The 15,573-nt window shown below is 20.8% G+C and overlaps 6 protein-coding genes across 6 annotated transcripts in view; 3 read left to right on the top strand and 3 right to left on the bottom strand.

Annotated features, from left to right (window-relative positions):
* Positions 1–264: 264 nt before the first annotated feature.
* DDB_G0271326 (hypothetical protein) lies at positions 265–2,213 on the bottom strand (the record flags this gene model as incomplete). Its single annotated transcript, XM_640553.1, has 3 exons — positions 265–335; positions 1,823–2,038; positions 2,141–2,213. The coding sequence occupies 3 exons, from the start codon at positions 2,211–2,213 to the stop codon at positions 265–267; spliced, it is 360 nt and encodes a 119-aa protein (XP_645645.1).
* A 1,120-nt stretch (positions 2,214–3,333) lies between these two features.
* Positions 3,334–4,223, top strand: DDB_G0271328 (hypothetical protein; the record flags this gene model as incomplete). Its single annotated transcript, XM_640552.1, has 2 exons — positions 3,334–3,496; positions 3,688–4,223. 2 exons carry the CDS (start codon positions 3,334–3,336, stop codon positions 4,221–4,223), a joined length of 699 nt encoding a protein of 232 aa, XP_645644.1.
* Positions 4,224–4,911: 688 nt separating this feature from the next.
* DDB_G0271330 (hypothetical protein) lies at positions 4,912–6,898 on the top strand (the record flags this gene model as incomplete). The annotated part of the gene is made up of 3 exons (XM_640551.1): positions 4,912–5,617; positions 5,696–6,733; positions 6,891–6,898. The coding sequence occupies 3 exons, from the start codon at positions 4,912–4,914 to the stop codon at positions 6,896–6,898; spliced, it is 1,752 nt and encodes a 583-aa protein (XP_645643.1).
* Positions 6,899–7,981: 1,083 nt separating this feature from the next.
* On the top strand, positions 7,982–9,832 carry DDB_G0271362 (hypothetical protein; the record flags this gene model as incomplete). The annotated part of the gene is made up of 2 exons (XM_640550.1): positions 7,982–8,387; positions 8,451–9,832. The coding sequence occupies 2 exons, from the start codon at positions 7,982–7,984 to the stop codon at positions 9,830–9,832; spliced, it is 1,788 nt and encodes a 595-aa protein (XP_645642.1).
* Positions 9,833–10,376: 544 nt separating this feature from the next.
* On the bottom strand, positions 10,377–11,073 carry DDB_G0271332 (hypothetical protein; the record flags this gene model as incomplete). The annotated part of the gene is made up of 2 exons (XM_640549.1): positions 10,377–10,887; positions 10,952–11,073. 2 exons carry the CDS (start codon positions 11,071–11,073, stop codon positions 10,377–10,379), a joined length of 633 nt encoding a protein of 210 aa, XP_645641.1.
* Positions 11,074–11,600: 527 nt separating this feature from the next.
* The window catches only part of DDB_G0271334 (C2 calcium/lipid-binding region-containing protein), a gene marked incomplete at both ends in the record, with an annotated part of 4,674 nt that continues 701 nt past the window's right edge, over positions 11,601–15,573 (bottom strand). Inside the window, one exon of the mRNA XM_640548.1 lies at positions 11,601–15,509. Within this exon, the coding sequence (XP_645640.1) occupies positions 11,601–15,509 (3,909 nt within the window). The remainder of the gene's footprint in view (positions 15,510–15,573) is intronic.

Genomic DNA, 15,573 nt, shown 5'->3' with positions numbered 1-15,573 from the left:
AGTATTTTTTGATCTTGTCTTATTTGAAACAAATGAAGATGTTCAATTTATTAAAGAGTCAATGTTAAATCAACTTTTTGAAAAGTAAGATCTTGTTAGTACCTTCATCTCTTTCCTAGAAATACTTCATAGTTTGTAATGATCTCAACACCACATTAATATAGTTATAACATGGGCAGTTAAATCAATAGTGGTTTTAGCTAAAGTTGTGACTGGAGTTGTGAAAATTGCTTTATCAATATTTGGATAATAACCAATCTCTCTTTAAGCTTTTATAAAAAGTGAAAGAGCATCATTTGAATGACCCATACCTGTTTTTGGATTTGAGAATATATCTACAATTTAAAATAAATAAAGTTAATAATTGTCTTTATTAAATGATTCATTAATTTCCCAATCTATATGAACCAATTGAAATTAATAATTCTTTTTGACATTTTGAAAAAAACTATTGATTTTAATGATATCAACAAGAAAAATAAGTAAATGAAGGGGTGCGAAAAAAAAAAAAAAAAAAAAAAAAAATTTTGTTTACTAAAAAAAAAAAAAAAAAAAAAAGCTTTTTTTTTGAACCCGCATGGAAAAAAAATAAAGTAAAAATTTAAAATAAGATAATAATTTTTGTTTTATAGTTAAAAAAATTGTGACTGTTTTGTTGTCATAAACAGAGTTTTTTTTTTTTTTTTACATTATATAATGATAAGGAATTAGTTGATGAATTTATTAAAGAATTTAAAAATTTAATAAATAATATTTCAACAAAACAAGAACAAAAATCAAGAAACATATTTTTTAAAGAAATTAAAATTAAAGGTCATAATAAGTATTAAGAAGAATTGAATCGTATTAATAATCCATTTTTCAAAACAATAATAAAGAGTTACCAATTACAGTACAAAACTATCAGTAATTATATTTAAAAAAAATAAAATAAAATAAGGTTTCTATTTCAATTAATTACAATTACTAATAAATAATTTGAAAATTATCAAATCAAATATCAACATTCTATTTTTCAAATAAAATTGAAAAGGGGTAGGGGTGAAAAATTTCTAAAAAAAAAAAAAAAAGTGGAAAATTCCACATTAATTATGAAAATTCCACAATAAAATTTTAACTCGATCTAATAAAAATGCCTCAATTAATAATAATGTTTTAAATTTCAAATGTATCATTCATCCATATGATGTTTCCGAAACCAATAAATTCCCTTCCCATGGACTTCTGATGATCCTCTTGATATAGCCATCAACCTTCCAGATTGTTATGAATATAGTATACAATAGTGTTGGCCAATTTCCTGAAAAAAAAAATCCATATTATGGCGGAAAATGGAAAATGGAAGATTTTCCAATATATTTATATATAATGGAAATAATTGGAAAAAAGATTATAATGATTAAAAAAAAAAAAAAAAAAAAAAAAAAAAAAAAAAAAAAAAAAAAAATCAAATCAAATCAAATCAAATCAAATCAAATCAAATAGAATCGAATCAAATTAAACAAAATCAAAAAAAAAAAAAAAAAAAAAAAAATTGGATAATGCAAATTAATCTTTATTTTGTTTTTAAATTATTATTTATTATTATTGTTTTTTTACAAGTTTGAATGATAATTTTTTGATCACTTTAAACCTTACCAAAAAACATAACACCATAAACAAATATATTTTTAATTTTTAATTTTTTTTTTTTTCCACACATATTTTTTTTTTAATCATAATTATTTTTTTATATAAAATTTTAAAATTTTTTATTTTTGTTTTAATTGTTTCAGATCTGTTTTTAAGATCTAATAATGAAAAACTTTTTTTGGTTGTCTACTTGGATATATTGTAACATAGATTAAATCCATTTCTTCATCTACTCCTCTCCATGAGCCCTTAGATGATGAAGGAATATCAAATTCTTCTCCTTTGTATTCAATTTTACCTGTTTTTACTTTAAATTCTTTATTGGTTAAATTTGGGCCTTCAATTTCGTAATCAAATAATCTAAAAGTATATGGTGCAGGATAAGGTAATACAGGTAGAGGAAAATCTATATTTTTAAAAAAGCCAGAAGAATGAAATTAAATGTTACATTTTTTAATATATAAACCAAAATTAAATATTTATAAATTAATAATTCTAATTAACTTACCTCCACCACTTATTGTTGATCTCCCTTTATCAGTAAATATTGTAATTTTCAATTTATGCACTTCTTCAGTCATTCTAAAATTTATTTATTTATTTAATTTAAAGTTAAAATTTATATAAATATTTTTTTTTATTTTGAAAGATGAAAAAAATAAAGATTAAGTACTAAAAAAAAAAGAATGAAAAGAAAAAAAAAAAGAATGAAAAGAAAAAAAAAAAGAAAAAAATTAAAAATATTGTTTATTACTATGATCCAATTATTCAAAATATCATAATAATCTCTCTGATATCTCCATTTAAAAAAAAAAAACAGAACTAAAATTATTAAAAAATTACAATAAATCACCCCATGGTTAACCAAAACAGTTTTTTTTTTTTTATTATTCGCTGGAAAAAAAAATTTTAGAAAATTCAATATTTTATTAGATATATGAGAAATTACGTATCATAAAATATCTAATAAAATAATGAATTTTTTCCAGCGAATAATAAAAATATAAATAAATATTAATTACACCGCCAACGCGCAAAATGACTAAGTAACCCTGTAAGCGGCTAATAGGAACTGTAAGACGAATAGCCGGATTTGTGGGCTACACTGGTTGTAAGGATTACAAGGGGCTGCTAACCGCTTACAGGGGTTATGTAGTCATTAGAATTCGTTTAAAAATAATATTCAACGAAATTTCAAAGAAATAGTAAAAAAAAAAAAAAAATAGTAAAAAAAAAAAAAAAAAAAAAAAACTAAATAAAATCCGTTACACCATAAAAATGTTTTTTATTTGTTTTATTTTATTTTTTTTTTTTTATATTTTTTTATATTTTTTTTTTTTTATTTTTTAATTTCCCCCACCACCACAACAATGAAAAATAATTTATATATTTTTATCATCTTTAATTAATAAGATGATAAAGATAATGATAATAATTGTGAATTAGAGAAAAAGAATTTAAAATCAATTAAAGAAATATTGTATAGAAATAAATCACTTAAATAAACAAGAAATAATTGAAAGGATTAAAATTGTAAAAAAAAGAAAAAGAGAATATGAAGAAGAACATGAACGAAAAGAAAATACTAATTCATTCAATAAAATCATAAAATAAACAATTACAGATAATATAGAACCAATTGAAATATTATTTTGGAAATTGTTTAGAAATAAAGCAATTTATAAAAAGATATTCTCATTTATGTATAACCAATATTCATTTAGTTACGATTCAGTATCGTCAATAACTAAACTAATAGATTCAAATCAAATTAGTATTTTAAAAGAAAAAGTTTATAGAAATTGTAGATATTTAGAATTTGGTGAAACTTGTTGGCGTAAAGAGTCTGATCAATCTAGTTGGCGTAAAGATTTAATTTATTTAAAGAAATTGTTTGAAATAATTAAAAATGATTTCAAATTTTATAGAAACTTTTTCAAAATTCAAAGGTATTATTACTCTTCACCAATTTATGTATCAACTGCAATAATACAATCAAAGAATTTAGAAATTTATAAATTATTTATAAATGAATTCAATTACCAACAAAAACAGATCTTTTAAATTCAATCGAGACAGGTTCAAATAAAATCATCAAATATCTATTAGAATTAAAAAAATCAAACTCACCATCATCAACATCATTAGAAACATCATTAAATAACACTGATTTTGGTGAGAAATCAATCGGGTTAGATGAAATTCCAAAAAATGATAATATTTTTAAAGGATTATTATGTTATTTAAATAACATTGGTAATGATAATAATAATAATAATAGTAGAAACTGCATTATTTTTTTAAATTGTATAACGAACATATTTCGTGTCTGTTCACATAATAATTTTATCAATTCCGAGCAAAATTTTGATATGATGCAATGGTTCGATCTAGCAAATCAAAGACAAATTATAGATAAAATTCAAGATTTAAAAAAACAAATTCAAACGACCATCAACAACAATAACAAAAAAGATAATAAAACATTTGTATCTTTTTATTTTGGTAAAAATTATCCACTTTTCTTGATTAATAATTTTAATTGTAATAGGAAAATATATTCAATTTGTTTATTTAATCGAAGAAAATAATAAATAAAGAGTTTAAAAATTTTATTTTTAATAAATTAAAAATTTTAAAAAAGCAATTTTATTACTATTTTTCTTTTATTATTCTTTTTTATTTTTGTATATTTATTTATTTATTTTTAGTTAGGCTCTGAGCATGTTTTTTTTTCTTTTCTTTTATTTTCTGTTCTTTTATTTCTTTTTATTTTTTTTTTTTTTTTTTTTTTTTTTTTTCTTTCTTTTCTTTCTTTTCTTTTCTTTCTTTTATTTTCTTTTTTTTTTTTTTTTTTTTTTTACACAAAAAGAAATTAAAACGAATTTAAACAAAAAAAAAAAAAAAAAAAAAAAAAAAAATAAAAAAAAAAAAAACAAAAAAATATTATTACTAAAATAATTTAAATTTAAAAATTATCAATTTTTTAAATAAAGAGCAGATAATAGATAAAGTTGAAAGGAAATTTCTATTTTTATCAATTTTTTTTTTTTTTTTTCTTTAAAAATAGATAATTTTGGAATATATTAAAAAAAAAAAAAATAATTCCTTCCAAATAAAAAGACCCTTTAATTTTTTTAATACCAATATATTACAGATCTATAATAAACTTAAATGATTTTTTTTATTAGTTTTTTTTTATTTGAGTGATTTACTATAATTTTTTAAAATTTTTAAAAGTTTTTTTTTTTTTATTCAATAGGTGAATGATTTTAAAAAATGAATAAAAAATTAACAAAATTAATTGAAAAAGATATAATAATTTTATTAATAAATTATTTTTTAATTCCAAAAAATAAAAAATATGTAAATAAAAATTTTTATTATTCAAAATTGGGATTATATTATTACCAAGATGAAGTTTTAAATTTATGTTTGGTTTCAAAAGAATGGTATTTTTTAATTTCCCCACTCATTTCATATGAAATAATAAAAGATCATGGTGAAGATATAATTATGGACAAATGGTTTAGAAAAGAATTGTATCAAAATCAATATATAGAACAATTTAAAAATGTTTCAAACATAAATAATTCAATTGAAAGCATTGGGCCAAGTAGATATTTAAAAAACGAACCAATTTATATATCAGTATTGTCAATTTCAAAATATAGTTTAAGCCAAAGTTTGAATAAAATTTTTAAATTAATTATAAATAAAAATTGGTCAATTATTAAAATTAAAAAAGAAATAATTTCAGACTTTTTTAGTAATAATATTATAATTATAAAAAGTTATGGTAAAAATTATCCAGATACAGAAAAATATAACAATTTTAAAAGAGTATCTTTCATTTGTGTAAATGAAATGAAATATGAAGCAACATGCACATTTCCACCCATTCCAAATCGTCAATTACTGTCTGAAATTGCATGTCTTAATAAACCTTTAGGTGTAGAATTAAAGTTTTGGAAAAAGTTACCATGTAATTCGTTTATTGATAAATATTTTTACAGTCTCCAATTTATATATTGTTTTTGTAAATTTGATAATTTTAATAAAGTAATTGAATTAAAAATTGATGGTTTACAATTTAGTCATTTAGTTAATAATGATCTAACTCAATTAAAACATTTAAAACTTTATTCTTGTCCTTCTTCATTACATGCAAGTACATTACAACCAGGTGCTTTGATATCTTTGAATAAAAGATGTCCAACTTTAAAAACACTTGCAATTCAGGTACCATTTCATTTAATAAACAAACATTATCATGGATGTAAAATAACTAAACAATGTTTTAATGGAGATAATCTTTCAAAAAATATTTCCAAAGAATGGAATGAATTGATAGTCACACTTTCTAATAATACATCAATTGTGAATCTAACCATTTCAAATTTTCCATGCGAATACTTTCTAGACCCAATAAAATGTTATGAATATTCAAATTTAGAATTAAATGAAAATACAATCAAATGTATATCAGATGGATTTTATAATCTTATTAAAAATAATAAAACCATTAAATTTTTAAGATTAATAAATATTGATTGTAGTGTTTCTCCAAATTCATTTTCAGCTTTACTATTTAATTCAACGATTAAAACATTAGTTATAAATAATTTTTCAATAGGACCTTCATTCTCTACATCAATAATTGAATATTTATTTTCTGATATATTTTCTAAAAATGATTCATTATCCTCATCATCATCATCTTCATCATCATTAAATATAATGTATAATTATTCATCAATTAGAAGAATCAAATTTTCTGTTGATAAAACTGATTTATATTCAAATATTAAATGGATTTCTTTCATTTTAAATTGTATGAAAAAGTATCCAAATACAACACTTTATTCAATTCAATTACCAATAGATATATTTGATAATTATGATGATGTAATTTCATTATTTCAATCACCAAACTCAATCTCAATAAATGAATTGATTTTAGATTTTCCATATCATGATTATTATCGTATAGTAAATAAAAGACAAATTATAGATAAAATTCAAGATTTAAAAAAACAAATTCAAGCTACCATCAACAATAACAAAAGTGAAAATAAAACATTAGTATCTTTTTATTTTGGTAAAAATTATCCACCCTTAGAGGAATTTTCTTGATTGCTTAACAAATAAATAGAAAAAAAAAAAATATATTTTTAAAATCTAAATTGATAAAATTATAATTATATATATTAAATTATAATTATATATAAAATTATAATAAATTACTTTGTGTCTAGGAGCATAATTTTTTAATTTTTAACCTTAGCAAACAATATCTTTTACAGTTTCTTAAAGGCATAATAATAACTTTTCACCACTTTAATGCTGAAATTTTTACACCTACTGTAACCAGAGGTCAAAAATATCTTGTTATAACATTAAAATATTCTATTAATTAATGTTTATTCTATTGAAATTTCAAATGGGTTAATTTAATTAAAATTATATTAAATGTAATGTTTAAACATTTCCATAATATAATAATTAATTATATTTAAATTAAATTATTTTATTTATTTTAATTTTTAAGATTTTTCAAATATAAGACCAAAGAGGTTAATAGATTTTAGTATAAATAGTTTTAAAATATTGAAAAAAAATTAATGAGAAATTAATGAGAAATTAATTTAAAAAGAATTAATTATTCAGAGAAATAATTAATATTAATTTTAGAAAATAAGAATTAAAATGCTATAGCACATAATACTATAAAAACCCCTATATAGATATATATAAATAATTAACTTCTTGTATTGGGAATGTTACACCCTTACAAATTATAACTTAAAGTTTTTTTTTTTTTACCCTTGTCTTGCCTTATTTAAAAAAAAAAAAAAAAAAAAAAAAAAAAATTATTATAAAAATAATTTAAAATTAAATAATATCCAATTATCAATTTTTTTAAAAAAAGAGTGCACAATAGATAAAAAACTTAAAAAGGAAATTTTAATTTTTCTCAAAATTTTTTTTCTTTTTTTTCTTTTAAGATACACATAATTTGGAATAAAAATTTAAAAAAAAATAAAAAATAATAAAAATAATTAATTTCAAATAAAAACCCATCAGTTTTTTTTATTTCCAATAAAATTCAGATCTGTAATAAATTTTTTAAATTTGATTTTTTTTTATTATTTTTTAATTTACAATAGTTTTTTTTTAAATTATAAAATGTTTTTTTTTTTTTTTTTTTTTTTTTTGAAATTAATTAAAAAAATCAATTTAAAATCTATTTTAAGAAACAGTATTTTTTCAATTAAATATATTAAGTAAAAAAACAAGTGAAATTTTAAAATATTAAACATTTTCCAAACTTGAATAATTTTAAAAAATGAATAAAAAATTAACAAAAATAATTGAAAAAGATATAATAATATTATTAATAAATTATTTATTAATTCCAAAAAATAAAAAATATATTAATAAAAATTTTTATTATTCAAAATTGGAATTTTATTGTTACCAAGATGAAATTTTAAATTTATGTTTGGTTTCAAAAGAATGGTATTTTTTTATTTCCCCACTCATTTCATATGAAATAATAAAAGATCATGGTGAAGATATAATTATGGACAAATGGTTTAGAAAAGAATTGTATCAAAATCAATTTTTAGAAGATTTTGGAAATATTTCAAAGATTAATAATTCAATGAAAAGTATTAAACCAAGTAGATATTTAAAAAACAAACCAATTTATATATGGTTAATGTCAATTTCAAAATATAGTTTAAGCAAAAGTTTGATAAAAATTTTTAAATTAATTATAAATAAAAATTGGTCAATTATTAAAATTAAAAAAGAAATAATTTCAGACTTTTTTAGTAATAAAATTATAATTATAAAAAGTAATGGTAAAAATTACCCAGATACAGAAAAATATAAAAATTTTCAAAGAGTATCTTTTATTTATGTAGATGATATGTTAAAAAACTCAAAATACTCATTTCCACTCATCCCAAATCGTCAATTACTGTCTGAAATTGTATGTTTTAATAAACCTTTAGGTGAAGAATTTAAATTTTGGAAAAAGGAATCAAATAACTTGGTTGTATATAAATATTTTTATAGTCCTCATTTTATTTATTGTTTTTGTAAATTTGATAATTTTAATAAAGTAATTGAATTAAAAATTGATAGTTTTCAATTTATTCATTTAATTAATAATGATCTAACTCAATTAAAACATTTAAAACTTTATTCAAAACCATTTTCATTACATGCAAGTACATTTCAACCGGGTACTTTGATATCTTTGAATAAAAGATGTCCAACTTTAATAACACTTGCAATTAAAGTACCGTTTCATTTAATAAACAAACATTATCATGGATGTAAAATAACTAAACAATGTTTTAATGGAGATAATCTTTCAAAAAATATTTCCAAAGAATGGAATGAATTGATAGTCACACTTTCTAATAATACATCAATTGTGAATCTAACCATTTCAAATTTTCCATGTGAATATTCTCTAAATCCAATAAAATGTTATCAATATTCAAATTTAGAATTTAATGAAACTACAATCAAATGTATATCAGATGGATTTTATAATCTTATTAAAAATAATAAAACCATAAAATTTTTAAGATTAATAAATATTGATTGTAGTGTTTCTCCAAATTCATTTTCAGCTTTACTATTTAATTCGTCTATTAAAACTTTAGTAATTCATAATTTTTCAATAGGACCTTCATTCTCTACGTCGATAATTGAATATTTATTCTCAAATATATTTAATAAAAATGTTTCATCTTCATCATCACCATCACCAAATACAACTTATAATTATTCATCAATTAGAAGAATCAAATTTTCTGTTGATAAAATGAATTTATATTCAAATGCTAAATGGATTTCATTCATTTTAAATTGTATGAAAAAGTATCCAAATACAACACTTTATTCAATTCAATTATCAATAGAAATATTCGATAATTATGATGATGTAATTTCATTATTTCAATCACCAAACTCAATTTCAATAAATGAATTGATTTTAGATTTTCCATATAATGATAATTATCGTATGGTAAATAAAAGCCAAATTATAGATAAAATTCAAGATTTAAAAAAACAAATTCAAACGACCATCAACAACGACAATAACAAAAGTTATAATAAAACATTGGTATCTTTTTTTTTAGGCAAAAATTATACACCTCTAGAGGAATTTTCTTGATTAATAATAATTTTTTACAAATTTATAGAAAAAAATTATATTTTAAATATTTAAACGAAAAAATTAAGTATAAAATAAATAGGAAAATATTCAACTAGTTTATTTAATCAAAGGGAAGTCACATAGAAAATAAAAAAAAAAAGTTGAAAAAAACCAACCAGAACCGCATAAAATTACTTTTCTTTTCTTTTCTTTTCTTTTCTTTTCTTTTCTTTTCTTTTCTTTTCTTTTCTTTTCTTTTCTATTCTTATCTTTTCTTCTATTCTTTTTTTATTGTTAAGTTTTATCTAATAAAAGAGTAAAATATCAAGAAAAAAAAAAAAAATAAATAAATAAATAAATAAATCCCCAAAAAACAAAAGAAGAGAATTAAAACAAATTTGAGCAAAAATAAAAAAAAAGTAAAAAAAAAAAAAAAAAAAAAAAAAGTAAAAAAAAAAAGTAAAAAAAAAAAAAGTAAAAAAAAAAAAAAAAAAAAAAAAAAAAAATTGGTTTACATTTTTTATATAATAAAATATTTTATTTATTTTTTAATAATTTATTTTTAAATACTATTATTTATATTATTTATACTGTTATTATTATTATTAATATTATTATTATTATTATTATTGTTATTATTGTTACTATTGTTATTATTATAATTATTTATATTATTAATATTATTATTATTATTATTATTATTATTATTATTTATACTATTTAAATTATTATTTTCATAGAGGACATCAATTGTATTAAACTCTTCACCTGCTCTTATAGAATTTAAATTTCTAAAAACTTTATATGAGAAAATGATTCTACCATATCGGACGTTGTGTTGTAAATGACCCTGGCCATCATTATCACAATAATTGCTGGTAAATGAACAAATTGATTGAAAAGTTTGAAAACTATTATAATAAAATAAATCAGTTGTTATTTCTCCTAATTGATTTGGCCTATGACGTAAATAAGCATGATTATAATTTGTGGTGAGATCACCCGTATTTGTGTCTGTCTCTGTCTTATAATAATTCAAAAAACAACCTAGAAAGAATTTATAATTATTTGGTCTTTATAAAAGTTATTAATTTTTAATACATAAAAATTAATTAATTTTAATAATATTTTACTTACACATCACTACCTCTTGGCCACATAATTAAAACTATAGGATCTTCAGTTTTTAAAATTTTTTGTTTTTGTAAAAATGATTTTAAAAAATTTATAAAAAAAACTATGATTTTTGAATAAAACATTTTTTTTTTTTAACTTTAAAATTAATTATAATTATAATATTATTATTTATAAAATATGAGAGAAATGTTAAATAAATTAATAAAAAATAAAAAAGAAAATTATTTATATTAATTTTTTTTTTTTTTTTTTTTTTTTATTTATAAAAAAAAAAAAATTGAAATAAAATGACATCAATCTAATTGTTTTTATATAAAAAAATATCTAAAAATAGAGAGTTTAAATAAAAAATTATAGAAAATTGGTTTATTGATATTTAAAAAGGGTATTAAAATAAAAAAACACCTGTAAAGCACTTTATGTTTAACATTTTAACCAAAAAAAAAAAAAAAAAAAAAAAAAAAAAAGAATTACCAAAAAAAAAAATTTACTTGAATTTAAAATAACCAAATAAAGAAATTAAAATTCTATTTTATTTAAGACTTAAATAAAAGTTAAAAAAAAAAAAAATACAACTACTATTTAAATTATAACTATAATTTATTTTTTTTATTTTATTTTATTTTATATGTGTTCGAATTTTTATTTTTTAAATTTTAAATTTTTTAGATTGGTCAATTAAAAGTGGTAAAGAATTAATATCGATTGATTGTCTCCAATTAGAATCGAGTGCTTTTCGTAATACAGTTGGTATAGTATCAGGTGATAAACTATCAGGAGTGAAAGATTGAAGTAATTGTTTAATTTGATGAAGATTTAATTTTTGGAAGATTGATTTTATAGCTTCAATATCAACGAAAACATTTTTGTCAATGACTAAAAGATTTGAAGCCTCCAAGGAGGAATCCAATTGTTGAGAGGCAGATTTGTAGGGGGTTGCAGAACACCATTCCTTTAGACGAGAGACACCCATTTTAACCTCTAAACCTTGAGTGGTAGTACAAACTTTTGGATTATTTAATAGATGATTAGTGATTTGAGCATTCATAAAGTAAAAGATTTGATTAAGGAATTGATTTGAAACACTATCGAATATTCTACCCTCTTTCAAAAATTGAATGATACCATCAAGAATGTAGAGTAGATTATTGATAGAATTAGCGCCAGTATTATTAAATGGTAAAGAACCTGAAGTTCTACCTAATGGAGAGGTTGAGGAAGATGATGATGAACTTTTGATTGGACTTTTTTGAGCTTCCAAAATGATGGAGTCTGGTAGGTAAACCGATGGAATTAACACTCTCTCCAATTTAATCTCTGTGACTGACAATAGTTTACTATAGATTGAAAGATTCAATGCTTGAAGATCTCTAATGAAAGAACCACCTATTTCAGGTGCAGGTGTTACAAATGAATTAACATTGATTTCAATACCTGATTTCATTGGATTTGCAGATTCTTGAGTGTATCCAGCTTGATGACATTTTGAGAGTAAATAACAACAAGTACTAAACCAATAGGCAATGAATTTACAATCATTACCAGAACGTAAGAATGATTTCTCTAAAGAGATAACAATCTTATTCAATAATCTAATATTTTGAGATTTACCTAAACCACCAATACCATCAATGATTGCCCAAACATTTGTACCACAAAATGGTATATTATTTCTATCAAAATCCAATTCTGACCAATAAATTGATGTTTCAATATTCTTATTTTCTTCCATTTCTTTTCTTAAATCATCAAGATTATCAATACCACTACCACCACCACCAATAGATGATCTTGGTGAAGCACTTGCACTATTAACTTGTCTTAATTGTTCTAATTCTTGTTGAAGATGTTGAACTTTAAATTGTTTCTCTGATGAAATTGCAAGATTCTCTTGTTGTAATTGTTTAATTTGACTTTTTAATTGATCAATCTCTTCTTCTAAAATTTGATTTGATTGATTATTATCATCTTTTGAAACTGGTAAAGCTAAAGATGATAATGATTCTTTTTGTTGTAATTGTTGTTGTAATTTTTCAATTTCATCTTGTTTACCACCAATAATTTCTTCCATCTTTATCTTTATATCAATCCATTCATCAGATTTTGATTCTAAATCTTCTTTTAATGCTTTAATTTTTTCTTTTTGATATTGAATTTTTTCTTTAAATTCTTCAATTTCTGCTGAACGATCATCGTCATCACCACTATCATCATGGCCATCACTATTGTCACTATTCTTTTTATTATTTTTATTATTTTCAATTAAATCTTCTTTTTCTTGTTCTAATTTTGAAATTATTTCTTGATAATCTTTAATAATATTTTGTTTTGAAATTGAATCATCTTGATATGAAGTGAGTTGTAATTTTAATTGATTATTTTCATCTTGGATGATTTCATTTTCATTGGTTTGATGAATTAATTTTGATTTCAATTGATCGATTTCATCGGATAAACCATCTTGATTTGCAATTGCAGAAGATTCTAAAGTTGATTGTTTTTGTTCTAATTGTTCAATATTTAATTTATAATTTGAACATAATACTTTTAATGTATTTTTCTTATTTTTAACTTTATCAAACTTTTCTTGTAATTCTTTATATTGTTCTTCCAATTTCAATAATCTATCATTTGAATCACCTTCTTTTACATTATTATGAATTTCAAGTTGTAATGATTGAACTTCCAATTGTTTCTCTTTTAATTGTAATTCTAATTTTTCAATTCTCTCTTCATAACTTTGATTTTTATCTAAAGTATTTAATTCAAATTCTTTTAATTTCAATTGAAGTTCATTAATACTACTATTACTATTATTACTATTATTATTATTATTTGATTCTTCTAAATTTGAAATCTTATCTTGAAGTATTGAAATTTCATTTGATTTTTCATAAAGTTGATCTTCAGTCTCTTTAAATAATAATTCTTTTGCAGTTAATCTATCTTTTAATTCAATTAATTGATTATCAATATCTTTAATTGAATCTTCTTTTGCAGTTAATTTATCTTTTAATTGAACGATTTCATCACGTGCTTCAAGCAATTCTTGTTGATCCGATATGATTGGTGTTGTTGAAGATTGATTTTCAATTGATTGTTTCAATTGGTCCAATTGTTCTTCCCTATCTGTTAATATTGATTCCTTTTCTGCTAATTTATCTCTCAATTCAGAAATTTCAATTGCTCTATCCTCTAATTTATTTTCAGTCTCTTTAAATGATTCTTCTTTCTGAGTTAATCTATCCTTTAATTCAACTATTTGATCACGTGCTTCAAGCAATTCTTTGTTATCTTGTTTTTTCAATTGTTCAAATTGATCTTGTAATTCAATTAAAGCAGTTTCTTTAATTATTAATTTATCTTTAATTTCAATTAATTGATCATTTGTTGATTTAATTGAATCTTCTTTTTCATTTAATTTCTCTTTTAATTGTAAAATTTCATCACGTGCTTCAATTAATTCTTTATCGTTATCGTTGTTGTTTTCAGGTATGGTTGGTTGTTTTGATTTTAATTCATTTAATTCAGATTCTAATTTTTCATAATTTAAAAGTTTAGTTTTTAAATCACCAAGTTCAGCAGAGATTTTTAATTTTTCTTTTTCAAAGTCTTCCAATTGTAAATGAATTGTACGTTCATAATGTTCTAAACGTTGTTGTAGGTTAAGTTTTTCTTGTTCAACACGATTAACATTTGATTCGGTTGAATTTGATTTCAATCTTTCTTGTTCCAATTGAATGAATTGACTTCTATTCTCTTCGGTAGTTGTTGCCAATTGGCTACGTAATTGATTCAATTCCAAATGTAAATTCTGAACGGTTGCTAAAGCATTTTGAAGTTCCTCAGGCTTGTTTGAGGACGACTCTCTCAATTGGGTCTCCAATTGACGGATTTGGTTATTCAATGTGGTATTCTCGTTACGAATAGTGTCCAATTGTGAATTGATTGTTAATAATTGATTTTGTAATACTGTCACTTGGTTAGAATCTTGAGAGGATTGGTTACGTTCACGTTGTAATTGAATTTTCAAATTCTCAATATCCTTATTGCCTGCGGTCAATTTGCTATTCAATTGCTCGATTTGGTTATTGTAATCGGCGATCACACCATTTCCAACGGATTTAGAACGATCTTTAATATTCTCCATATCATCAATCATTCTTTTAATCTCTTCAACTTTTTCATCACGATCTTTTGAAAGTGTTGAGAATTGGCTCTTTGATTTCTCTAATTCCGATTTCAATGTTTTCAATTGTTTCTTATATTTCTTTATCTTTAAATCTGCTGTCATTGCATTTAAATCTTTTTCTTCTGACTCCTCTTTAATTAATGCTGGTGGAACATAATTTGATGTTGTTGTAGTCGTTGTTGTAGTATTTGAACCAACACTATTTGAACTATTTGTACGATTATGTCCATTTGCTATTGTTGTCGATGATGATGATGATGATTCACCTTTTTCAACTGATCCTGAACTGCTCTTTCTTGATAATGTCGATACATTTGATTTATCATTTGAATCATCATCAAAATCAACATGATCTTCATCTTCATTCTAAAAATTATATAAAAAAATAAGTAATATATTCATATATATATTTTATAAAAAAAAAAAAAAA

This window comes from Dictyostelium discoideum, assembly GCF_000004695.1.
Source record: "Dictyostelium discoideum AX4 chromosome 2 chromosome, whole genome shotgun sequence".
Classification (NCBI taxonomy): domain Eukaryota; phylum Evosea; class Eumycetozoa; order Dictyosteliales; family Dictyosteliaceae; genus Dictyostelium; species Dictyostelium discoideum.
The sequence above is the reverse complement of the archived record's forward strand: the minus strand, read 5'-3'. Positions and strand labels throughout refer to the sequence as shown.